The 25,718-nt window shown below is 41.2% G+C and overlaps 1 protein-coding gene across 8 annotated transcripts; it reads left to right on the plus strand.

Annotated features, from left to right (window-relative positions):
- The first annotated feature begins 21 nt into the window (after window positions 1-21).
- MIMS1 (mitochondrial inner membrane scaffold 1) lies at window positions 22-19,610 on the plus strand. 8 transcript variants are annotated; one of them, XM_021527807.3, is made up of 5 exons: window positions 22-143; window positions 12,741-12,848; window positions 14,056-14,528; window positions 16,637-16,748; window positions 17,779-19,610. In XM_021527807.3, the coding sequence occupies exons 3-5, from the start codon at window positions 14,080-14,082 to the stop codon at window positions 18,076-18,078; spliced, it is 861 nt and encodes a 286-aa protein (XP_021383482.3). In that variant the 5' UTR covers window positions 22-143; window positions 12,741-12,848; window positions 14,056-14,079; the 3' UTR covers window positions 18,079-19,610. The 8 variants fall into 8 exon arrangements, with proteins under 8 accessions (XP_021383482.3, XP_021383483.3, XP_085429845.1 ...); XM_021527808.3 differs by having other exon boundaries at window positions 12,744-12,848; XM_085573719.1 differs by having other exon boundaries at window positions 22-52.
- Window positions 19,611-25,718: the final 6,108 nt, after the last annotated feature.

Consider the following 25,718-nt stretch of genomic DNA (forward strand, 5'->3'; position numbering starts at 1 on the left):
GTCCTGGGAGGGACCGCGGGCAAAGCGAGCGGGGAAAAGGCGGCGGCGTCCTGTGAGAGCGGCCGGGGAGCTGGGGGTGTTCAGCCTGGAGAAGAGGAGGCTCGGGGGGGACCTCATCGCTCCCTACAACTGCCTGGCAGGAGGTTGTACTGAGCTGGAACCAGTTTCTTCTACCGTGCCTGCTCTGAGAGAGGGGAGATTTCGACACTAGAACAACTTTTTCGCTGTGAGGATGCTCAGGCGTTGGAATAGGTTGCCCAGGGAGGTGGTGGAGTCACCCTCCCTGAGGTGATTGAGACGCCTGGTCCTGGCGCCGAGTGATTTGGGTTAGGGGGTCACAGTGGCAGCGGCGGGCTGACGATTCGGCAGGGCGGGCTTAAAGGTCGCCGCCAACCTTGGTTCTGTGACAGGCGGCGGAGTGCGAGCCGGAGCAGAGGGACTACGAGTCCCAGGGGGCCGTGCGAGCGGGGGCCGGTGCTCGCGCCTGCGCGGTGGGCGGGCGCCGCCGGGCCTGAAGGTGATGGTGGGGACGGGCGGCGCCGCACGTTGCGCGGGCAGGGCGGGGAGCGGCCGTTGGTGAGGCCGGCGCGGGCCTGAGGCGCGCGGGGCCCCCGGGGAGCGGCGCGGGCCCGGCACGAGGTACCCGCGCGGCGGGGGCGGGAGCGGCGGGAGCGGGACGGGGATTGGGCTCCCGGCGCCTGCCTCCGCCTGCCTTCCCTTGGACGGGTCCGGCCTTGAAGGATGCCGGCCGCGACACAAGAAACGGGTGGGAGATTTATTTCATGGATGGGCCTGGCTGTTCCGTGCTGCAGCATCTGCGTGGAAGGGAAGGGATTTGGAGATGGGAGCTCAGGCTGTGACTTCTTCACGAAGGGCAGCGCCGATCCCAGCTCCCCGGTGCCCAGTGCCAGGACCTAAGGGAACGGCACGAAGCTGTGTCAGAGGAAGTTTAGGCTGGGTATTGGGCTAAGGCTCTTCACCCAGAGGATGGTTGGGCACTGGAGCAGGCTCCCCAGGGAAGTGGCCACAGCACCAGCCTGGCAGAACTCAAGCGTTTGGCCATAGTCTCAATCACAGCGTGTGATTCTTGGGATGCCCTGTGCAGGGCCAGGAGTTGCACTCGATGATCCTGATGGATCCTTTCCAAGTCAGCGTATTCCATGGTTCTGTGTTATAACTAAAGGACCGCAGGTGGCTTATGCCCCTTAAGGGAGTTCTCTTCCTAGACCTGTCTTGTCTTTTCAGAAAGCTTGAAGTGGCTGTATAAGCGTTTTATTGTCTCATATTACATTTCTCATTAGTAATCTGCTCCTGTTAATTAAGTATATCCAGGGAGTCAGACAGGGAAGTCATCAGAATTTTAACAAAAATTAAGGCTGCTAAGTGAAACATGGATCTATGTCAGCTATTACAAACTACTTCAGCCTCCCTAATGTCTGTTTCCAAAAGCCCGTCTACCAACTGTCCTGAGAGAGAAAGCATTACTTTGGACAGTAGTATGTGAAGTGTCCTAGAATTCCTTACCAAAGCCAGTTCTTAAACTGAGAGTGTTCTTCAGTTTACCCCAAGGTGTCATTGCTGTAACAAGTATAAACATAAAATGGTTTGCCAAAGTTTTGCTGCTTTGGGAGGAGATAGGGTGCAGGTTCCTCGTTTGGAATGTGTTTTGCTGCCTGTGCTTATATGCCGTGCAGCTGCTTCAGTGTGGGAATTGCATGCACAGGGGATAGTATGTCGCCACCGTTCATCTCCTGGGGGGCTGACAGCAGGTGTTTATCTCCTTTTCTGTTTAATGGCTGTTTGAAGTAAAAAGGGTATCACTGACCCTTGTGGCAGCGTTACTAAATTGCACTCACTGCCTAAGAGGCACTTCCATCAGGGAAATGAAAAAAAAAAATTTGATGATATGGGTAGGTGGATATCGGGTGGCTTCCACATGGCAAAAACTGAGTAGATAAATTCAGAGTTTTAAAGGAGTATGTAAGGAATGTAAGAAGTTAAAGACTTGTGTGGTGTGACTGTCTGCAGGTCTGCTTCACAGGCTATAGCAGCTGTAAGAAAAGTTTTGATCTGGTTTTTAAAAGATTCTGTGTAGTTCTCCTGATGTAGGTGGTCTTTTCTGCAGATAAACCAGCTCAGCTCGTGTGTATGCTCATAGGTATCACTTAGAAACTGAAGTCTGTTTTCTCAAGACAGGGAGCTCTTGATGTCACCTAATATCAGTTTGCATCTTGGCACATTTCTGGATCTGTAGGGAGCTTTTTCTAGTCCTGAAGACAAGGGCATGAGAAATTCAACAACAAGAGCAGGAAGAACACTGATTTTCAGAAATGTAAAACTGCTAATAGAATCTCAGTAAATTACTTGTAATCAGTTTAATCCTGCAGGATGGAAAGACAATCCAACATAGTTCTTTTTGGTGTTAAATAAGATAGTTGAAGATTAACTTATTTTCAAAATTAGATGCTGAAGCAAATTCATCATCATCAATATTTCAGTATTAGGAATGGAATAAAATCAATGACTGAGACTTAGGCCCAAAGACCTGATGGAAATCTTCCTGGACAGCCAAGTGTCATCAGAATAGATCATAAAGATTTTACTTTGATATTCTGATAGGTAGCTACCTAGTTCCATCACTTTAGATCAAGGATCAAACTCGAGGTCAGAGATTCTTAATGACTATTATGTGGCCCTAGTCGATTTTTTGACTTGAGATGAATGGGTTATGCAGTGTTGCACTAACAACAACAAAAAAGAGCACTGTTCAAGTCACATAACTTTTTCTTAATTTTTGAGTCTTGAATCATGACACCTCTAAAAAACACGCACCATTCTTCGTGGCCCTGTCACTATAATAAAATACCAGTGAGAGTAAAGCATTATTATTCAGTTGAAAAATCCTTATGATCTACTGCGATTCTACTTTCCTAAATTTAGTTAACTCTTGAAGGTACCAATACAGGTGTGTTAAGTCCAACAAACCTTTTCCATGTTAAATTTTGTCCAGAAAATTGTGATTTAAGCAGGTGCTGACAAGCCAGTGGTGTATCTACTTAGTACTTTTTGTCTGGTAAGGACTGAAGCCACATCTGCTTATTGGCATCATACAGTAGAATTTATTCTCTTTGGAACTTTGTGCTTTCTCTAAAAATCTCCAATCCTTTGTAGCCCAGTGCCTTCCATCACTCAGTTTTTTCAAATGAGCCACATTTTTTGTTATGTTTCCAAACATGACCCTGCCCCTTCTAAACAAATTCATCTGAATGGTAAAAGAACTCTGTTTGTGCACATCAGGAAATGAAAGGGACACTTAGATGGGCTATAAATTTTAATTCCCTGCATCTACTGTTTTATCTTGTCCCAAGAATTGGCCTTGACCCTGTGTAACAGTTCTTGTGTAAACCAAAGAAGTTGTGTGGCTGTGATTGTGGCTTTGTAGAACGTTGCAGCAGATGGTCCCCTGCAGTTCTTTAGGACTTGCTGAGTTTTTTGTCCTTGTGGAGGGAGATGGGGGAAGGGAATGGTTGTTAATACAGTCAGGTGCTCACAAACCAATTAGAAAACAAATCAGTAGCTTTTTTTCCAATGGATGGGTTTTGTTGGTGGGAAATAGAAATGCATGAGTGGCTTCAGAAGAATTCAGTGAGTCTCTTCCAAGAGTGGCTGGTGAAAGATTTTAATAAAATGTGACAGCACTTACCTTTAACTGCAGTAGTAGTGCTTAGCCCCCAGCGTGTACCAGGCAGTTAACTATTCACTCTTAATATTTTGTGGATTTAAAAACTGGCTTTGCTGATGCTAAAATTAGATGGCATCCTTTGCTTCCTGCTGTCTCAGGCCATAGGATAGTACTTTCTGATGAGGGATGTTTCTGTGCTGAACCACAAGCTTTGGGCCATGTTGATGACATCTGGCAGAAAGCAGTGTGCTTGCAAAGGTTGCAGTGTGGCATTCACAGGATTGCTATCTGAATACAGCAGTGTTGTAATGCTGCTGCTTCAGACTGTGAATAGGAGCGTTATTAGGGTTCTAATACTGAGGTCTCATCAGAGCTCCTGGTACAAAGACACAGCTCTCTGAATCTAGTGTTGTTTCAGACACTTGTAGATGGTGTGATTTTGTTGTTTGCATGTCTTCTGTGTAAGAAATGCTGTGTAAGGCCATAAACTGAATAATGGGCAAGAAGGTTTAGCCACTCAGGTATCAAGATCTTAATAAAAATAATACTTCTCCTGTAAGAACTGTTCACATTCCTTTGTAGAGATGTTGGGAATAGCATTTACTGAAAATTAGATGAAGACTGTGGTTTTGAGTGTATGTGTGTTCTGTAAATGTTATGATCAGCCTCTTCACACATAATTTTTCAAGATATTCTGATTGATACTGCACATATTTCCCCATATGGAGAAATCTGAATTCACAACAGAGAATTCAGCACTTACTTTGAATATTTAGAAAAGATTTATACTGGAAATGAATGTCTGCCAACAGTAATTCTGCTGAAAGATGAATGTTCTGTATTTTTTGCTGGGAAAAATGACAGCTTTTCAGTGTTTGAAAGTGTGAAATAAATGTGGTGAGAGAATAAAAGAAAAAATCTTGAACCCAATGCTTCCACTGTGAATTCTGTTTTTATGGAAGCTGGGATGGTTTTTTTCCAGTTTCACACTAGTTTACTTTTATTCCTACTTTGTTTCTAATTGTAAGGCTTCAGAGTTCTTCCTTGAGAATGTTTTTTGGACATCTGTAGAAGTATTTGGGGTGAATTTAATGAGTAAAAGACTTGGCACTTTGAGGTTGTTGTTTTAAGTATTTTATAAAATTATTGCATAATGTAATTTGCACTTAATGTATTATTACAGATAGTACTATTCTTGCTGTTGGGTTATAGAGAGAAGAAACACAACAATGAGGCAAGACCTGTAAAGAACCAAGGTGGTAAAATGGCATTTATCAAGGCTAGAAAGGAAATAGGTTTGGTAGTCACTATGGAAGGTGAGGCAGAAGGCTGTACAAAGTTGATTCTAAGATCAAAGTTTAAGCATATTCCTAATAAATGCCTTTTATAATTAGTCAAGATAAAGTATTTGAATATCTAAGGTTGTATTTTTTGGTTTGGTATGGTTGTTTGACTCTGGCTGGATGTCAGGTGCCCACCAAAGCTGCTCTACCCCTTCCCTCCTCAGTAGGGCAGGGAAAAGAAAATACAATTAAAGGCTCTTGAGTTGAGGTAAGGGCAGGGAGAGATCAGTTACTTCTTGCTGTCATAGGCAAAACAGAGTCAATGTGGGGAAATTAATTAAATTTATTACCAATCAAATCACAGTATGGAAATGAGAGGTAAAACAAACCCTAAAAATTTCTTCCTGGCACTCCTCCTTCCTTACTGGGCTTAACTGTACTCCCAGTTCTCTCTCTGCTCTTCCTCTCAGTGGCACAGGACGACAGGGAATGGGGGTTGCAATCAGTTCATGACACGTTTTCTCTGCCACTGCTTCCTGTACAGGGGGAGGACTCCTTCCCCTGCTGCAGCGGGGATCCCTCCAGTGGCAGACAGTCTTCCTCAACCACTCCAACATGAATCCTTCCCATGAGCTGCAGTTCATAAAGAACTGCTCCAGCGTGGGTCGTTTTCCACTGTGTGCAGTCCTCCAAGGAGTAGCCTGTTCCAGCATGGACCCCCATGAAATCACAAGTCCTCCCAGCAAACCTGCTCTGGCATGGATTCCTCTTGCCCCACGTCCTTACAGGACCTTCTCCAGTGTGGCTTTCCTACAGGGTCACAGCCTTCACCTGTTCTGGCATGGGATCTTCCACAGGCTGCAGATAGATCTCTGTTCCTTTCTGGACCTCCATGTGCTGCAGGGACACAGCTCCCTCACCATGGTCTGCATTACAGGCTGCTGGCTTGCCTCAGCTCCTGTGCCTGGAGCACCTCCCACCCCTCCTTCACTGACCTTGGTGTCTGCAGGGCTGTTGCTCTCACGTGTTCTCACTCTGCTCCTCCCTGGCCTCAATTATATCTCTGCAACAATTTTTCTTCCTTCTTAGCCATGTTATCCCATGGCCCTACCACCATCGCTGATGATCTCGGCCTTGGCCAGTGGTGAGTCTCTCTGGGAGCTGGCTGGCATTGGTTCTCTCAAACATGGAAGAAGCTTTTGGCAGCTTCTCAAAGAAACCACCCCTATAGCCCACCCTCCACCAGAACCTCTCACAACCCAACAGATCTGGGCAAAAAGGCTGAACTCTATTTGTGTCCAGCACCATCTGTTTTAGTAAAAGTCACTGTATCTGCACTATGTCTCTAATTGTTTCATTACATTTTTCATGAATAAATATTTTATTACAATTCCAGAGACTTTAAAAATTAATTATTATAATCTGCATTGTCTATATCGATGAAGTTCTGAGTGACCAGAAAAACTATGAATTAAAAAATGAGCTTGGCTACTAGAATCCAAGTTGCAAGTACCAGGAAGTCTTGAGCAAGAGTTCAGTTTTTGGCAGTAGCCTTTTGACTCTCATTGATGACTCTGTTAGTGAAAAGAGATGTGCACTGCAGCTCTGAGTTTCATCATAAATGAAATAACTAAGCTCTGAACATAGAACTAATAACCATATTTGCAATGCATTTCCGCATGTGTAAAAGTGCTAAAAAAGCACTTTTTTAAGTGCTCAGTGAGTTGAAAGAGGTGAGGAATTTGTCAAATAAAATACAATGTACTATTGAGAAGGAAGATCCTAAGAGATTCTCACACAATGTTTTGATGAAGTGTAGAAAACTGATCTCTGTTTGTTCGTGTTTTAGCATCTAACCCTTCGTCAGTTCAGTTGTGGGTTGGTTTTGTGTCTAAAGGAGTTCAGAGTCATATGCAGATCTGAGGCTTGCTTATGTGAAGTCCCTTTCCAGCCCCTCTTAGTTATCCAATAGAAGCTTTCCACTGCTTTTTAAACCAGACCACTACACAAATTCCCCTGCAGCCCCCACACCTGCACCTCAAAGGCCCTGTGGCTGAAAACCCTCTGAGAGACAACAATTGTTTCAGGAGGAATGAACTAATGACACCTTGGGAGACACAAGGACAGAAGAAGCTGTTAGGATTCTGAAAGTTATTACCTAAGTGGAATAGAAAGAGAATCAGATCTTATTTTAATCATTATCCTAAAGTGGAAGATAGTGTGAAGAAGCAGATGAATACGGGCCCTGCTTTTGACTAATGTAAGGCTTTTTTTGACCTCTTTTTAGCATATATATACATAATATGCTATTTTTAAGCTTAGTTGAAATCTATAGACATAACTTCTCTACCTTGCTTATTGCAGACATATCTGTAGAACGACAAATGGACAAAAAAAATCAAACCAGATAGCACTTTAAAAGCCAGGTTTTTCATTGACATATGCCTATAATCTGAGAGGCTCTGGAACCTGGTACAGAGGATGATCCGGCAACACTTGTTGGACAGAATCATAGACAGCAGAAACCTTTTGTGTTAGATGTGTGAGTTGTACTTACTTAAAAATTCAGTAGAGGGCAGAACGAAGCTTGTGAAGGAAGGAACCAGTGCTAACAGATAGAATAGCACCAATTATTAAAAACAGTTCTGAAGAGCAGAAAGCACTACAGCTGATTGTGAGCCTTTCTTTTAGAAGCATTTGAGAGAGCATTCACATTTTCATATAATGGTCAGCTACATGCAATGTTAAGATCCAGTACTTTCCATCACAGAGGAGAATGGAGTTACCATGGACGTACTGACTGTGCTGTTAAGGCTCCTGTTTAGCATTCCAGATATATAATTCAACACACAGGCATTGCATTACGTTCTCCTGCTTTGTCTTCTGAATCCAGTGTGCAGACTTTACACATATCTGCAATATCTTTTATTCTTCCTAAAGCTACTTCTTCTTATCATTTTTAATATTTGAGTATCAGAAGATTGTAGCAGTGAAGATTACTCAGTGTGTAAGGACTGTTAAGAAGTTTGTTTTACTTTTTGATTTTGTTCAGGGTGTTTCAGCAAGAAGAGTAGTTTAGGTAAAATAAGAGTAACAAAGTTGTTGGCTTATATCCACTTAGCAGTATTGAGTTGTAATAATATGAACAATTTTAAAAAATTATAGCATACTATTTACTAATGAAAATAGTATAGAGGTAGGGTGGGGCTAATGCTTTAGGGTCATCTGCCTGCAAGGGTTTTAGTCTTTTATTTGTTTAAACATGATTTTACCAAGTTTTAAATAAATTCCACTGATATATTTTGCATTACTCCCTTTAACCTAAAATGTGGTGTTATATTTTTAGACAGTCCTGAATAACACAACTACACAGCTAATGATGCCCAAACTTCAAATTATAAGTAAGTTTCTTAGTTTAGAATGAATAACAGGTAGTTTGAGTGACACTGCAAAAGTAGTAAAGATCAAAATAGAAATTCTAAATGTTCATTCATGCACTCAAGGTATTAATACGAAACATAAAAAGTCCCTGTGCATTTCCACTTTCCCATCCGTGGTTAGTGACTCCTAGCTATGCTAACCCTTTGCAGTTACCAAGAGGTTTATAGTTTTATTTTACATTGAATTTAAGAAAAACAATGCTTTGCATGTATTGCACTAGTCTTACAATGATTTTAAAATATGTTCCCAGATTTTTAGGGCACCCATACGTGTTTTCAGTTCAGTTGTGGTTTTCTTATTTTCTTATTTTGGTCTATAAACTTTGCAAAATCAGTTTTGGGTATTTTTAATACACTGTCAATGAATTTTTCAAAAGAACAATTTAAATCTGAAAACAAGCTTTGGGGTTTTTTATTATATTTAGTAAAAATGTAAGCAGTATGGTCATGTTGTTTATTAAACTGAGCTGCTTGGATAAGATCTCTGTATTTGCTTTTTATGCAGTCTGAAAGATGAGTTGAAAAGGATTTCTGAAAACTTGGTTTGTTTTCTTTCAAAATTCTACTCTGTCTGCCATACACAATTCTCAAAGTTTGCTAGATTTTACACTAAATATGACAAGAATGTAAATTGATTCTCTGTTTCCAGAGAAAGGTGCCTTGGGAGTGGAAAAAGCTCATGGATTTTCATTGGGAACTCTCCTGTGGTATAATTAATGTTCTTTTTTTAAACAGTAACGGAACAAGTGAAAATGCTTTAAAGTCATCCATATTTACATATTGTGTCCAGAGTGTTTCTAGTAGAACTGAGAAAATAATCAAGTGTTCTCCACATATACTATGCCCTCAATTCCCTCAGATGCTTTCTGACCTCTTTTACAAAAAAACTTAATGCTAAGTTTTTGCCATTCTCTTAACACTAAAGTTCTTGCCATCTTTTATGCACCTCCCCTTCTTGTATTTTATTTTTTCTGGTAACTCAAAAAACATTAATTGTAACAGTGTAACCATTTTTATGCAAATTATCCTGATGAAAGTTTCATCTGACAGTATCTCTGGCATATTTTCTCTTTCCTACAGTAAATATCCACAGCAGCCTTTGCCATACCTATATTAGCCAGGCTTGTTACTTCTGTGTTTTCCAAAAATCCCCTGGAGTTTTTTGGCATAGAATGTTAGCACACATCCAAAGCAAATGACTTTGAGACAGTCATATAAACCAGCTCTGTGGCATTTAAAATTCCTGAACTTTTGTTGTCCTCAGGAACAAAAAGCAAATTTCATATCTACTTCCTAATTATCACTGGAAAGCAGAGTAAATGCAAGAGCCAGGATGCTCTTGCATATATCAGATTTATGAATTGAATTATAACACAAGTACAGAAGTTTCCTAAACAAAACCTCCAGTACTGCAATGAGAAGCTGATCTATACTTTTCCATAAGAGGCCCCTAGAGCACTCCCTTTATGTCAGAGGTCTTGTTAATAGCTCACCATAGGACAGGGGTGCTTTCAGGAATTAAATGAGTATCCAAGAATCCCAACCAGGAGTTTGTGTTGAACAACCAATATCTCTACAGCTCAGCTGCTGGAGATGCTACTAAAGAGTTAGCTGGGATGTGACAGTGCTGAAGAGGAGACCATATCACAAGTTTGTATAGCATTTCATTATTTCTGTAGCTAATATATATTCAGTAACTGACTACATGGAATTCTTGGAGCAGAGAACTTGAGTTATATTTGTCCTTAGGCAGATTTCTTTTTCTTTGTGGCATTTTTAAGAGAAAACTAATCAAGTAATCTTAAGATGCTTTACAACACCTTTCCCCCTGCCCCCACCCCACAGACAAGTGTTTTCCCACCTTGGTATGTGGAGCTTGTACCTTCTTGTCCTTTTCTGTGCCCTTGCAGTATGGTGCAACAGCAGGAAAAATGTTAAACATGCTAAAACGAAGCTTTTCAAAAGTCACTAGGTGCAATTGTGGGTAACATTCAGGTTACTGTCCCAACTTCCTTAGAATCTAAAGTTACTAGGGCAATTGTATAGCTCGAGTAATTTCTTTGAGAAGTATTATGCTTAGAGAAGAAGTTTGTGTTCCTGCTGCCTGTGGAGTGCACAGGATTTTAGGAACTTGCTCTTACTAATTGTCTCAAAGGACAAGTTTCTCTGTATTCATGTCACGTTTTAGAGGGATGAAACAGATAGTTTCATATTTATTTGGATCTCCAACCATAACTGTTGTGCACTTTATATGTCCTGATAAAGATTTGTTTGCACTGTTGAGCGAAGTAATTAAAGTATAACAATTCAGCACCCCTTTAAAAATATTTGTTTATTTAAAATGAATTTACAAAGTGTATGCTGTATTAATCTGTTACTTGATTCTTGTGCCTTTCCTACATCTTGCTGTAACCTTTATAATAGCTCCCTCATGCCAGTGCTTCTGAATAGCAGTGTAATACTCAATGTATCAACGCTTCAAAAAGTCTCTCCTTTGTTCATTTAAATATACAAAGCACTTACTTGTGAAATACAGTAAGGTCATTAGGAAAATTTTAACCTTGTTTCAAAAAACATGTTTTCTTTTATCCTCTCAAACATAAGTGCTGTCATATCTTAGCCTTATCTATCAAGTTATTGTGCTTCTCCACATTTTAAAATGGAGAAACAAACAGCAAGCAATTATGTAGAGCATCAGTTAGAACCATACTATCTGCTTACAAGGTTCAAAAACCTTTTCAGGGTCTGCTGTAGATGTTTAGATGACATTCCTTTTGACCTGCCAGGTCATGCATGATGGAGAAAAAAGCCTTTAATTAATGACTTTTCAAGTCCATCTGAGAATATAGGTGGCATGGAAAGTCTTGGAATAGCACCTCAACCTTCTCTTCTATAAAGCCTTAGGTAACATTCTATTTTTAAGTTTTACATGGTGCATGTAATTCGGTAAGCAAAGACTTTGAAACTCATTTACTAATCACAGCAGTGTCGTGCTGCCAGATGAGCATTGGAAGAATGGAACCATTTCCTCCCCCAGAGTTCTGCAGCCACTGTGCTGGGTCAGAGGTGTTTGGACTGTGCTGGAATGCAAAATCTAGAAACAGTGCTCTGAGAAGTGCTACTGTAAATACACTATAAGGAATGGAAAAAATCAGAAATGCTTGTTCAGCTTCTCAGTCCTGTGCTGAATAATGATCTCTTCCCAAGGCTGCTGGAATGCAGTGTCCTGTTAATAACATAGATGACTGAAAATTATGGTTTCCCCCATGCTGTATGGTGGCAATTTGCAAAGCTTGTTTGAACCAGGTATTTTTCAGTAGGGTACTGGTGAACAGTAGAAGTCTGACTCAAGAGACTCCATATTCCCATAGGTGGATGCCTTTTGCTGAGTCTGCTTGTTGGATATTGAGAAAATATACTTAGGGCAGATGCTTAGTGATGTGTAGGATTAGTGAGAGGGGAAAACAGTTCTCCGTAGAGAATGTTATCCCTCAGGAAAGCACTTTTAAGTGGCAGTAGGCAAGGAATGCAGTTGTCATGTTCCAAGTTTGTTGTTACAATTTCTATAAATCAGTTAAGTAGTTGGCATATGATAGAGTGCCATCTGAACACTTGAGTTTTGCTGAGTGTTTTCACTACTTCTTGTTTTGAGAAGCAATTGCATTTGGATTTCAGAAGTAAGCAAGAATCTCTGCTTCTTGTAAAACTAGAGATACCACAAGCAGTTGCTGCTTCCAGTGAAGTCTTAACAGAAAACTGAGTCATGAAGGGCCAGTACCTGAAGCTGATTTACTGCTCCATGAGCAGCAGCAGCACTTCTTCATTCCCATTGAGTTCAAAATTCAACAGGACAGAGTAACTGCTTCCTTATATGGAGATACAAGTTCCTTTTCCCCATTGATGCAGTACCTCCTGTTAGTAGGAGTTCAGCAAAAGTGTGTGTCTGTGTGTCACAAGCAATGCAGAGGTTCCCAGAGAGTTTGAAACCTGGGAATTCCTCTTCTCCCCACATCAAACATTGTCATTTTAGTAATGGCCATTAATTCAAGTACAACAGTAGCATAAAACTACCTAGCAAACATACAGGCAGGACTGTTCCAACAGATCCATGTGGATTATGAAACTTTCCTCTCTTGGAAGAACACAGTAATTCAAAGTTGAGGAAATTCTAAAATTACACAGACAGAATCTCCCATTAGCATGTCAGTGTTCAAAAGGGAATTTACACCAATAAATTCTTCAGTTGCAAGGTTTCAGGCTGAACAGAAATAAATCTTTATAGGATAAATTTGCTCTTGTTGCTATTGCTCTAAATATTCCCTTTTTTCACTTTAGCAGGGGCCTCAATGTGTTCAAGACATCTATTTGAAAGGTGGGGAGCCAGTGGAAGAGTTGCAGCTTTTTGAAGATACACACCTTACCATATCTAGAAAGCAATAAAGGGTATGTATGGTTTCACTTTTTTTTTTTTTTTACTTCTTTCTCTGCTAGGAAGTATTGATCATTTTCTGTAGCCTAGAAAAATGCACTGCTAATGCACCTGGCATATATCTAAGGTGAAGGGAAAGCAGATACAACGTTTCAATTAAATTTGAATTATTTCTAATTTGGATGAAGAATTGTTGTGGCAATTAAAAATGGAAAAGCATTAGTAATGTACAAAATTTGTAGAGTAACTTAAGTGGCATTTGTTACATCAATTAGCATCACTTTTTTTTTTTTTGGAGGGAAGGAATGTTAGTTCTGTAACTTGCAACCATTGAATAAAGGAAAGAGTATTTCGCAATTTCAAAGCATGCAATTTGGGAGGTAAAATTATTTCTTGATGTCTATGCATGCAAAACTAAATTTCTTTCTTCTTTGTGGGGAAGCTGTCAATAGTTATTTCAAACTTTCAGGAGTAACTGGTAGGTATTCAAAATCTTAAGTTAACTGGGTTATTCCACAGTTTTAAAATATTCTTTGCACTGCAATATTTGGAAAATTGCAATTCAGTTTTGCTCATGTTAATATATGACATTCAACAGTACCTTCCCCCTTCCTGACAGGTGTTACTGGCAGGCTGTTACAATTACATTTGTTATTATTTAGGCTATTGCTTGATTATTAATAATTATTTCTATTGTTTTTTTTTTAATTTTATGAACTTCTACTGAAAATAGTATCAAACATGAAAAATTTTACCAAAACTAAGAATGCGCTGACACCAAAAATAACTTTTAATTGCATTTACTTCAGTGAATTTATAATGCATTTATGTAGGCTCAAAGTATCACACAAGTTATCAGATGGTACTATAAGTGAAGTTTAGGGGTAACTTTTCAATGGCTGTGACAGATCATGTAGATAAAAGCAGTAGATAGTACTAAACTCCTAACTAAACTCCTAAAAATATTTTTGGGAGTAGAGTGATCATCTTAGCAGTGAGAAGCAGAGTATGGTAAGTGAAGGGGTTATTTTAGTTCAGAATGCTGAAGAAATTAGAAAATTATTTCCTTAATTCTGGAAGGTAACCATTTCTGCAAAGAATGTAAGGAAAACCTTTTTAAAGTAAAATAGAAAGACATGTAAAATCTGAGAATTTTAAGTGGCATTGGAGCAAGTAGAAATCACACCATGCAGTTCGTTTACTCTTGTTTCTTCTTTATAGAAACTTCATCCATACTTCATCAAAATGCAGCGGAGTCTGTTACATTCTGCATCTCAGCTGGCGCATGGAACGTGTTGGTTCTTCCCTCGCACTGGTGTCTTTCAGTGCTTGAAAGGACAGTCTGTGTTGTCTAATGTGGGATGCAAAGTCATTCTGGCACTGGACCCTCCTAAACAATGTCTTCATGCAGGTGCAGCTCACTTTGCCTCAAAGAAAACTGCTTTTTCATCCCATCCAGTAGACACTTCTCACAAGGTTTCTGAAGAAAGAAATCCTTTGCCTTTGGCCACTGATGCACCCAAACAGAGCCCTGCAGAGTCAGATTCTTCAGAACCTGATCCATTACAAGATAAATCAATGAGTCTTGTTCAGAGATTCAAGAAAACTTTTAAGCAGTATGGGAAAGTCATGATTCCAGTGCACCTTGTGACTTCCACTGTATGGTTTGGATCCTTTTACTATGCAGCCATGAAGTAAGTTGGTATTTTGTTGCAGTGCCCAATACCATGGTTGAATTGAGATCTACTAGTGAAAGGACATATAAATTATTACTGCATGTTAAAAAGTGCCTTTATATTTAAAAGAGAAATGTGGCTACATTTTTGACTAAAGCATAAGCTTAATATTGAGAGTATATAGGATTCAGGAGAGTTTCATATACATACTATTACCATGCAGTTATTGCTGTACCTGGTATGTTGCTGGCATTTAAAGGAATGCTCATCTCTCCAAAATGATGAATGGATGTAAGCAGCATTGAAATTATTAGTAATCTCTCAAAAGGTAAAGATAGTGATACGGAATCCTGATTGTGAATGGCTAGTTGAGATCTTCATAGAATTTTTCTTTTTTTTTGCCCTTGGACTTCAGATTACCACTTCCTCCCCTCTTCATCCCCAGTCATTCCTCCTAACTGGATTTTCACTTCATGAATTTGCCTCACTTAGCTGTTCACAATGTGTATCCCCTCCTTTTTTGTTTCTGTTTCTTGTCTTTCGTGCCATCCACTGAAAAAATTGCTACTGTAGACCATACTTTTTAATTGGAAATTAAATATTTGTGTGGTTAAAAAAAAAAAAAAAAAAGAGATAAACAGAATTTTCTCATTTTAGTTTCTTTTAGTTACAGCATGTGCTAGATACCATTCTGGAAAATGGCATTTATCAGAAAAAACTACTACATCAATTATGAGCTGCTAGTTTGCTAGTTCAAATGAAAGAAGTTTTATTTATCTGGAAATAGTTTGCTAAATATAAGCAAATGTTTATCTCTGGACTGCTGGTGTTGTATATTTAATAATAGAAAGCATGAAACAACTACAGTTTGTGGTGGCAAGGATGGAACTCTGACATCAGAATGCCTTACTGCACAAGTGTTTGTTTTAGTTACTCTAACCAGCTGGCATAATTGCCCTTTCTGGGAGCTATAGATCCAAATGTCATTCTAAATTTAGCTCATGTCAGAGGAATAAAGGTCTTGAACTATAAAAATATTTTGCTTTGAATAAATTCAGGTTGATGCTTTTGTCCAGACATTTCACATTGAATGAAGATTACTTTTCTTGAAACTCTAAAGCCTGCTGCCAAAGTAGGTGTTTGGCAGATCAAAACAACTGAAATATTCAACTAGAAACTAATTAAACTAATTATAACAAAGCTTCAGTTTGTTATGCCACAGGAGCAGTGCCCTCTTGAAGTAGAAAAATAACTTTCAGAATGACTGGTCATACAAGACTAAACAGCCATGGTTTATGAAGTGGCACAGTCACTACTATCTTTCAGCTCTTACTAGGTCTGCATTCCCTACTCTGGGAATAGCCCTTCAGACTGTAGGTTCTAGTAACTGTTGGGAAATTACTGCCTGTTACTGTTCCTGATGCTAAAGCAATTGCATGCTCAGAAGAATGATTAAAATATTAGATAGAAATGAATAATGGTACTAATAATAAAAAATCTCTAAATGTTGGAAATTCAGGTCATCTATAACTTTGTGTAGCTTTATTCTATAATATAAATATGAGCTTTCATTTCTCTTTTGGTGTTTCCCTGGATTTCAAATAGAAAGAAATTGTGATAGGATCTCCCGCCACCATCTTGACACAGTAGAACAACTGAGGACAAAGCCCCTGAAGTCCTGTCCATGTAACATGTTGCTTCCTTTCCTTTTGCCACATTCCATGTTTGATATATTTAAAAATGAATGGAGAACATTGTCTGAAATTTTAATAGAAAAAAGGGTAATTTTAGGCAAAACAGAGCATGAAATTGAATATGCACAGCTGGAACCTGAGTAACTGTCTTACCACCATTACATTTACTTACCTCAAACATAAACTGGGACACGGGTAAGTTAGAAACTATTCCACCCAACAGAGATAATATAAATGGGTCACCTTTTGAAATGCTGAAAAGAACATTAATTTTCCTATGGTAAGAAACATAAATCCTTTAAGTATATTGCTTAGATTAAAAAAAAAAATGTTTTCAAATAATGAAGTTTGTGTAATAAGGAAATAGTACTCTAAATTACTATTCAGGTTTCAAATTCCCATTCAAGTTACCAATGTTTTTCTCTTTTATAGTGGAGTGAATGTTGTTCCATTCCTAGAGTTGATTGGCTTACCAGACAGTGTAGTAGACATCCTGAAAAATTCCCAGAGTGGAAATGCACTAACTGCATATGCATTGTATAAAGTAAGTATAATTATAGTTTGTAAATAAGCTCTAAGTCTTGCCTGGTGAAATAAACAGGGTTTACTTGTTTACAGCAGAAGGAATTAATTAGTTTTCTTTGATAGTTACATATACTTAAGCATTCATTTTGTGGCAAAAATAGTCCCATGCAAGTTGATATGTGTTCTGTGTTCCTTCAAGGAGTCTGTCTGTATTTCTAAAATAACTTCTTTGCTGCAGAAGTATTGCAGCCCTCTGAGATGACAAGTTATTCTGTATCCCTGATAAGCAGGGACAAAGAGGTAAAGTCTAAACACCTCATCTGAATTTCAGATAAAAGGACAGTTATTTTTATCCTAGATGATTTTTTGTCTTCCCCTTAGATGTCCATCACTCTCAAGTATTTCCATTGTCCATTTGAATCAATTACTTACATTCAGATTTGGGTTTCCTTTTATTGCTTTATATGTGCAAAGTCTGTGTTTGGGAAACTGAAACATGTCAGACCATCCAAAAACAAGGTACAGTATTTGCTGTACATGCGACTCAATTTGTTTTGTTTCTAAAAGTGATGTCCTTCTTGCCTGTTTTCAAAGGGGTTACTTTCCCAAACAAAATGTGAAAGTACGACTCTTTCCAATTTTTCTTGTGTCTAAAAGAGACCAATAAGGATGGTTATTAAATATGCAGATGTTGTTATAGCTGGGAGATCTGGCAGTCTTGGAAGAAACTCAGTGTTTACATGCAGTCTGTTCTGAATTGCATCAAGATGCCAAATGCTTGTCCTACAATCTGCACAGGGAGGGTTTGTGTGTTGATGAGTTTTTTTAAGGGAAGTCTAATGCCCTTGCTGGCTCTGACAAAATGATACTTTAAGTAAAAGGTATGCATTTCTAGGGGATGTACTGTAAACTGGCTTATTTCCTTATAAATTGAAGATATCTTTAGAATCTGACACTGGTCAAAATAAATTTTCAACATAAAAAAATACCTCTTGCTGGATGTTATTTTCCTGTTTTATCTCTGTGGTGTATTCTCTGGTTTCTTTAAGATTGCAACTCCTGCCAGATACACTGTGACTTTGGGAGGAACATCTGTCACTGTTAAATACCTACGTAAGCACGGCTATATGTCCACACCACCACCAGTAAAGGAATATCTACAAGACAGGATGGAGGAAACAAAGGATAAAATTACGGAGAAGATGGAGGAAACAAAGGATAAAATTACGGAGAAGATGGAGGAAACAAAGGATAAAATTACAGGGAAGATGGAGGAAACAAAGGATAAAATTACAGGGAAGATACAAGAAACCAAAGATAAAGTTTCATTTAAAAAAATAAAGGAGTAGGAGAGATGCTTAATTTTTGGATATATCAAACTTAGCACTTTAACCCTTTGTGAGGCAGGATATGCAAAGTGCACTTCTGAGCTTTTTTTCTTTTATATTTGTACCCTTTGTCTGGAGACTACATTTGCTACGTGGATTTAAAGGTTAAAGCTCCTTGGGGGAGAGGTTGTGACCTAAAAGTTTCAATTTTCAGAAGGAAAAGTGAATCTCAGATTAGAAGTTAAAATGTCCCTTGGTAATAATGTTAAGAATTACTCTTCCCTCTTTTTTCCCCACACCCTCCTCCTCAAAACAAAGGCGATTTCTGCCAAGAGCTACTACTCTGTTCTTTTCCTATCATAGTGCACAGCCATGGTTCCACTAGACTGAGTCCTCCATTAAATAAGAATGAAGATTTCTCTGTTGGGAATAGCAGCATGTTAAGGTTTTTAGAGTATGTGGACCCAAGCCTCTTCGATGGTGATCATCTCTCAAGATGGAGTGTACCATTGTCACTGATACTGCACATGAACGAACTGATGGATCAGCTACTCAGCAGGAATGAATTATAATGGCTTCCTTGGCTTCAGCCAGGCTGCTGTGGTTTACAGGTTGAGACTATGAATCTTTCTTGAACAGTGCATCTCTTCATAACTGAAAGCTATAGGAAGATGAGTTAATCACAGTTGCCATACTGTCAAGTATACTTTGTTTCCTGAAGTTGATTTACAGTACAAAGTGATTAAAATCAATAATTGTATATTAAACACTAGGATTTGTTCATTGTGTTCAAGTTTACAAACCTGCTCTATTTCATTTTTGAAACAAAAAAAAAAAAATTGAAAGAGATGTTCATTTGAGAAATTGCTATACTAAGGGTTTTTTTAAACACATGGAAAGTTAAACTCCAAAGTTCCTCCTCCTCCCTCAGTAAAACAATTTGACTAAAATAAGCATGATTTCTGAGACAGTGATCGCAGTCTACCAAACTTTTTTCCCCTAGATTAAGTCAAGCAAACACTTATTCATACCTGAAGGCTGAAATGTTGTCTCAGATGTCATAAAGGACTAAAGTTGAAACTGTTCTATTTGGCTGGGCAGGCAAACTTCTCTCAGTTTTATTCAAATGTAGGCTGAATTGAAGTGTGTTTTTCCTATTTATACTACAGAACTCACTTTGTAGCAACTCACCATGTGTAAGTTGTTTTACAAAAGTGCTTTTTTTCAGGGGGATATGGGGGAGCAACAAAGTTAGAAACTGAGTATTGCATTTTGCTGGAGTGAAAAACTACATCTGATGAAGTATCAGCTCTGCCCCACTGTCCCGTTCTCATTCAAGTCACTGAGGGCTTCTCCATGTTTAAGTGAGTTGAACTTCATTAACTTAATAGTGCAGGATTGATTGCATACTTCTCTGCCTCTGCCCACAGATAAAATAGTAACTGCAATCTAATGCCTACCTCACAGGGATGTTGTGAGGAATAATCATTGTATATTCAGTAACCTGACGATGTAAAGTGCCATGTTTCTGATAAAAATTATTTTAAAAAGTATTTCTGTGAATTCTTATACTGCTAAGTACTACTGTAAGGACTAGAGTTAATAGATGCTGTTTTGTTTTTCTATTTTAGTGTGCTTTTCCTTACTGTACCCAGGCACACATTCTTCTGATGGCATTTGTTTGGATTTCCCACTTTTGGGGGCAGTATTATCCATGCCCTGCAGGACCCTGTAAAGCCCAAAGTGTGCCTCAAGAACAGTGCATGGTCACTCAGTCTGGGGCCACATATGGGACCCTTTCAGTGCAGCTCATAGGATCCATCTCTTTACACATGGCAAGGATTGCGCAGGGGCACCTTGGTGTCCCTAGAATGAGTTTTAGCCCTTAGACATGTAAGAATTTGTTCATTGCCCCACCTCTTGCCCTTCTCCTTGCCCAGCTGGCCTGTGACCACTCCAGTGTTTATATGATCCATCTCTACTAATGCTAAGTACAAAAGCTGATTGACTTGGAGCCTACTGTCCTGTGTGATCATTTCTGCAGCTGCAGGAACAGCTCACAGTGACTCTTGCCAAGTGCCTCCTCTGTGTAGTTGGTCAGTTTTGCAGCATGGAGTTTCTGGGACAACCACTTCCTCCACCCAGTGTGTCAATTGACAAAGCACAGAGTTACCAGGATCCATTCATACAAAGCGAGAGGGGAATCTTCAAGACTTTGGAAGTCTGATTTGGAGAGCTTTTGTGACAATTAGTTACAGGCTTGGTTGTACTGGTGACCTTGTCTCAAATTTGCCTTACATGGAACCTCTGCCTCATTAGTGCAGGGAGCACCTGGGGAGTTTCCTGGGCCACCCAGGGAATGAATGAAAGGCCACTTGGTGCCCAGCAGGTACGCAGCTATGCTGCAATTTTAACTAGGCTAAAGTTGACTTTCATCCTGTATCTCACTTATAAATTATCTTGCCATGATACTAAGGTGCAGTTCTTGTTAGTGACAGTCAGCCTTAGTGTGAGTCTGCATGGCTGGCAGCCAGGGGCCACCACCCTTTGGAGAGGCAGTGTGCCTGCATTCTGCTGGCAGGCTGGGGCAAGCAAGAGGCACCTGGGGACAGCACAGGGTCTGCTGGTACCCAGGCCAGCACAGTTGGCACACTTATGTGGCAGCAGTGCTCCTGAAGGTGGAGCAGCATCAGTTGGTGCCTTCAGCAGCAGAGAAAGAACAGGGGAGCAGGTGCCATGGCCTGGGAAAGCAGTTTGGCCACAGCACCAAGAGGCCCTGAGGCAGCCCACGAGTGACCCAAGCAAGGCAGTGTCCAGCGAGTGCCAGGAGTTCTTGGAGAGGTGAAAAGCCCAGAAGCCCAGCAGCACCTTCCATTGCCTGTAGGACCATTCAGTTAGTGCTAACGGGGCTTGCCTTTTACCTCTCACAGTTCAGCATCCTCATGGGAAAGGGCTGTCCCTTCAGGCTCTAGAGGGTGGGTGGGGGTGTCGGTCCCTCCACCTGCGCAAAACTTCAGAAAATTGATGAGACCAGGACTAAGGCATCCATCACTACATGTACAGCAGGGAAATGGCTGCTTTGGCAACCTCTCCCACTGCTGCCTGCTCGCTGCCTCACATGTAACACTGCTGCACAGCATCACCAAGTCACAACCTGCAACGTGGCTGGACCTGAAACTGGGACAGTGCTCAGCTGTAAGCCTGAGCAGGCTGGGCCTGCAATTTGGCATCCCAAGATGAGTCCAGAGTACATGCTGTGATCAAAGCAAGGAATCTGTGTCAAAACTGAGACCCCAGGATGGAACTGGAGTAGATGTTAAGGTCCAAGCAAGGGACAGATTTGAAATTGCATCCCAAGATAAGACTGGAGCTGAAGTTGCAAACCAATGCAGAGCCAGAGCCAACATCACAACTCACTACTTGGCTTGGGCCTAAGTTGCTGCTCGAGATGGGGAAAAGACAAAAATCAAAGCTCAAGCACTGTCCAGAGCCAAAATTGCAGCTAAAGGTGGGCCCAGAGTCAAGACAATATCCCTGCTGTGACTAGACAGTCCCAGGACAAAACAGCAGTCACCACCAGGTGACAGAGCCAAAAAATGTATAACCCAGAATGGGCTGGAAGCAAAGCCATGGCCAGAGATAGGGGCCAGAGCTATTTCTGCCCAAGTTGTTGTGGCAACCACTGTCTGAGCAAGGACCAGAGCCAAATTTGAGTTGAGGCAAGTCGTGGTCAAAGATAGGGCAGGAACTGAAGCTGATTAAATTTTAGCTCTCATCCAGATTCTGTACTCCATTATTATATAACACTAAACTTCATAGAGTGTTAGCAAGTTCTCTTCACAGCTTAGTTAGACAGAACAATCATTTTCCAGCCACTGAGCCAAGGTCACCATTGCAGCTTCAGCCCAAAATGTATAAACAAAAGCAAATTGGGCTGGGGGTGGGAGCAACAAACTGAGAGGATGGGACTTCATAACTTGAAGCTCTAACTGGACAATTAACCCCAATATGCAGATTATAAAACTCATACAATTGTGAAAATTCATGGGAAAAAAAAAAAACAACTTATGAAAGTGTGAAAATCATTGTCCAAATTGGGTGTAGCCTCAGCCAGACTCTTTTACTGCCCAAGGTGTAAACTTTGGAGGCCTTTTTAATCAATACTTATTTTATTTCTCTTACTCTGTCTAGCTTCGGTTCTAGGTAACCTCTCCAGGCATCAAATTCACAGCCAAGTATTGTGCTAGAGCTGAAATCATGCCCAGAAGTGCCACTGAGATGAAGCCACAGACCATGGAGCTACAGCCACATCCACAACCTGCTATCCAGCCCTAGCCACAGTCACAGACAAACAGGTACTGCAGCTGCAATAGCAACCTGGTAAAAATAGACTGTGGCCAGAGCCAAAGTCACAGCTCAATATGGGACTGAAGCAGAAGCCATGATCCTCACTGGGGCTGGAGCAGGGACCAGAGTTGAAGCCCTGATCCAAAAACTGAGCCAAACTCAGGTCCTCACAGTGGACATGGCTCAAAAATAGCCACCAGTCATTGAACAGGGCTGAAATCACTGCCCAAGAAGCAAAAGTTGCAGCCTGAAATGGGATAAAGCAGAAGTCATGAACCATGCAGGGACCAAAGGCAAAGTTGCAACCAAGTATCAAAGCAGAGACAAAGATGTTCAGGTGGCCAGAGTCTAGGTCACAGCATGACACAGGACTGAAGCTGAAGTAGCAGCCCAAATAAGAGCTGTAATAGCCTCCCAGTCAGGGCCAGAGTCAAAGCTGTGATCTACCATCAAGCTGTTGGCAAAGCATCTGGCCAATATCAGGCCAGAGATTAAGTCACAGCCCAATAACAATCCAGAACCAAAACTGCAATCAAAGACAAAGCTGGAGCCCAAGATGGCAATGAAGTCAAATTTGTGGCCTGAGCAATAGCTTAAGCAAAAGTTGCAGATGAAGATGTGGCTGGAGACAAAATCACAAGCCAAGATGGGGCCAAAGCCAAAGCCATGGCCCAAACAGTGGCCAAGTCACAGCAGCCTCCTGAGGAGGCTTTAGACCCAAAGCCTGGGTAGACCCAAAGCAGCCACCTGGACAATGGCCAGAGCCAAAGTTACAGCCAAAGATGAGGCTGACACAAAAATCTTGACCCAGTGTTGAGCCAGAGCTGCAGTACCAGCCTAAAGTGAGCCAGAGCTCAAATTGCTGCCATAGATGTGAGGAGATAAAGTCTCACTCCAATATCTCTGCAAAGCTGAGGTTAACAGCTCAATCTGGTGCCAGTCACAGCCCAAGCAGGGATCAGAGCCAAAGTTGCTGCCCCATGTCAGGCCAGACCCAAAGTCATAAACCAAGAAGGACAGAGCAGAGACTAAGCGGGGCAGAGCAGACATGGGAGCCTGAGCTGGAGCTGGAGTCAGAGCCCTGTGTCAGGCTGGGGGCAAGCTCGTGAGCCAAGATGGGACAAGAATCAAAGTTGTGACTCAGGATGGGTCCTGGAGCTGCAGCTGTTGCCAAAGATGAGGCTGGAGAAATGATGGAGGCCCAAGGTGGCTCCTGATCTCCACTCACATCCTGAACAGAGGTCAGATCTGCAGTCACAGCCTGGTGGTACCAGAGCCAAAATCACAGCCCAGCCAAGGGCCAGAACTGAAGCCTGATACCAAGTTGGAGATGATGGGACAGGGCCAAGGAGCTGGGGCTGGAACCCAGCTCAAAGAGTGATATACAGTCAGAGCCAAACCAATGACCAACACTGGGCTGGCACTCAAGTATTGGCCTGAAACAGGCAGGAGAAAAGGCTTCCAAAGATGAGAAAAAGACCAAGATGGAGCCGAGTGAAAACGGCAGCTCAATAAAGGCCAAATCTGAATTCATATCCTGAGCAGAACCCAGAGTCAAAATCATGGCCCAAGATGGGCCCAGAACCAAAGTCAGAGCCTGACAGGGGAACCGCTGAAGTCTCAGCCCAAAAGGAGCTGAAATCTTGCCCTAAACAACGGCCAGAGTTGAAGCAATAGTGAAAATGGGGCCAGTCAAAATAATGGCCTGAACAAAGACCAGAGCCAGTCACAGTTGAAATTAGTGCCTAAGCTGAAGGTGCAGCTGAGCCTTTTGAGCAGAGCTGGAGCCAAAGCTGTGACCTGGTAACAGGCCAGAGCAAAAACAGTGACTCAGGATGGTGCTGGAGCCAAAGTTGAAACAAATTCTTCTGATGTGTCCCCTTCAGGGTGTCAGCTTAGGGCATTGCATCATTTTATCCTTGTTCATCATTTACCATCAGCAACAATAATAATTAGAGAATTTTAATTATCCCCTGGCAATTAGCTGACTATTTTTATGATCTTCTTAAGTAGAAAGATTTGATTTCAAAAGCCCGCAGAGTAACATGTAGTGTTAACTTTGCGCTTGAGTTTAATGAATTGATTGGACAATCAGAGAGGAGGGAACACAGGGGAGGATATTCAGGCTTCTTTAGGAATAATGCCCAAACATTCTACCATTCTCAAGTCAGCTCCATTACCAGTCAAGTATCGAATAGTCTGTGTCCTCCTCTCAAACTCATGATGAATCAAGAATCTTATGTACTCTTGCAATCAGAATAAAGTCATAAAATTGATGTAATTTCCACTTGAAATGCTATGCTGAATTCGTCAGAAATACAGTTGGGATCCTACATTTAATATGAACGAAAACTGTACTGCTGGGAGGCTGGTAGTGGAACAGATCCAGCACTGGTAATTTCAGTGGGCTGCCCTGGTGACCTAAGGCAGGCACGGAGAGACAGCGCAGGCTCCTTGTGAACACTGCCTTGAGCTGGCCCTTGTGCTTACTGATGACCTCTCATCTGGGGTCACAAAGCAGGTGGAGACAAAATCCAGCTCCACCATGAAATTCTAAATATGCAAGCTGCAAGTTTACCTCACATCCTTTTTTTGTTATCATTTCACATGGATTTGTTCATGCACAAAAAGAGTTGCTAGATATTGTAAGGATGTGGATGTGAGAGAACATGAGAGCAGGCAGAGATGAGCAGTGATGCTGTGCTTGCCCTTCAGCTGAATAGACTCTGCAGTAAGTGGTGCTGAGTCCCCTCAGCTGGCACTGTCAAGCACTTCCACCAGTGCATTTGCACCAGCTCTTTATCCAGGCACTGCCTGAGAGCTGCCTTGGAGCACCCTTCCTCCAAAAACAGGTGCCTGCACACAGCTGTGGCCTCCAGCTACCTCCCAGATGTGGCAGCTGTGTTTTAGTGGGGAAGGAGATCTTTGTATGAATTGTAGTGGAGAAAGGGAAATTTCTCAGCCTTGGCTAACTGATGATTAATGATATGCTTAGCTCAATCCCTGAATAAAGATTTTATCCCGGATGAGACAAGAAAAGCCATGAAAATAAAGAGAACAGTGTCATTTTATAGAAGGAGTACTCGAAGCTCTGCCTAATGTACTAACAGTGTATTTTCTGTTGCTGGATTGCTGTGCACTAGCCCTGACACCTCTGCACAGCATGTACTCACATACAGACAATCTTCTTCAGAAAAAAAGAAGTGCCAGTGCACAAGCAGCACTCAAGCTACAGCTGCACAGTTTATTCTCAAGTATAGTTTTACTGCAGACAGGCACTTTTGTGCCACTGTTAGGTGGTGATTTAAGTGCAC

The sequence above is a fragment of the Lonchura striata genome, chromosome 2 (assembly GCF_050655825.1).
Source record: "Lonchura striata isolate lonStrDom1 chromosome 2, ASM5065582v1, whole genome shotgun sequence".
NCBI lineage: Eukaryota > Metazoa > Chordata > Aves > Passeriformes > Estrildidae > Lonchura > Lonchura striata.

Coding starts and splice junctions, on each gene's coding strand:
- MIMS1 (XM_021527807.3), top strand. CDS start 14,080: ATGCAGCGGAGTCTGTTACATTCTGCATCTCAGCTGGCGCATGGAACG. Junction 14,529..16,636: donor TTTTACTATGCAGCCATGAA/GTAAGTTGGTAT, acceptor TCTCTTTTATAG/TGGAGTGAATGTTGTTCCAT. Junction 16,749..17,778: donor CTGCATATGCATTGTATAAA/GTAAGTATAATT, acceptor GGTTTCTTTAAG/ATTGCAACTCCTGCCAGATA.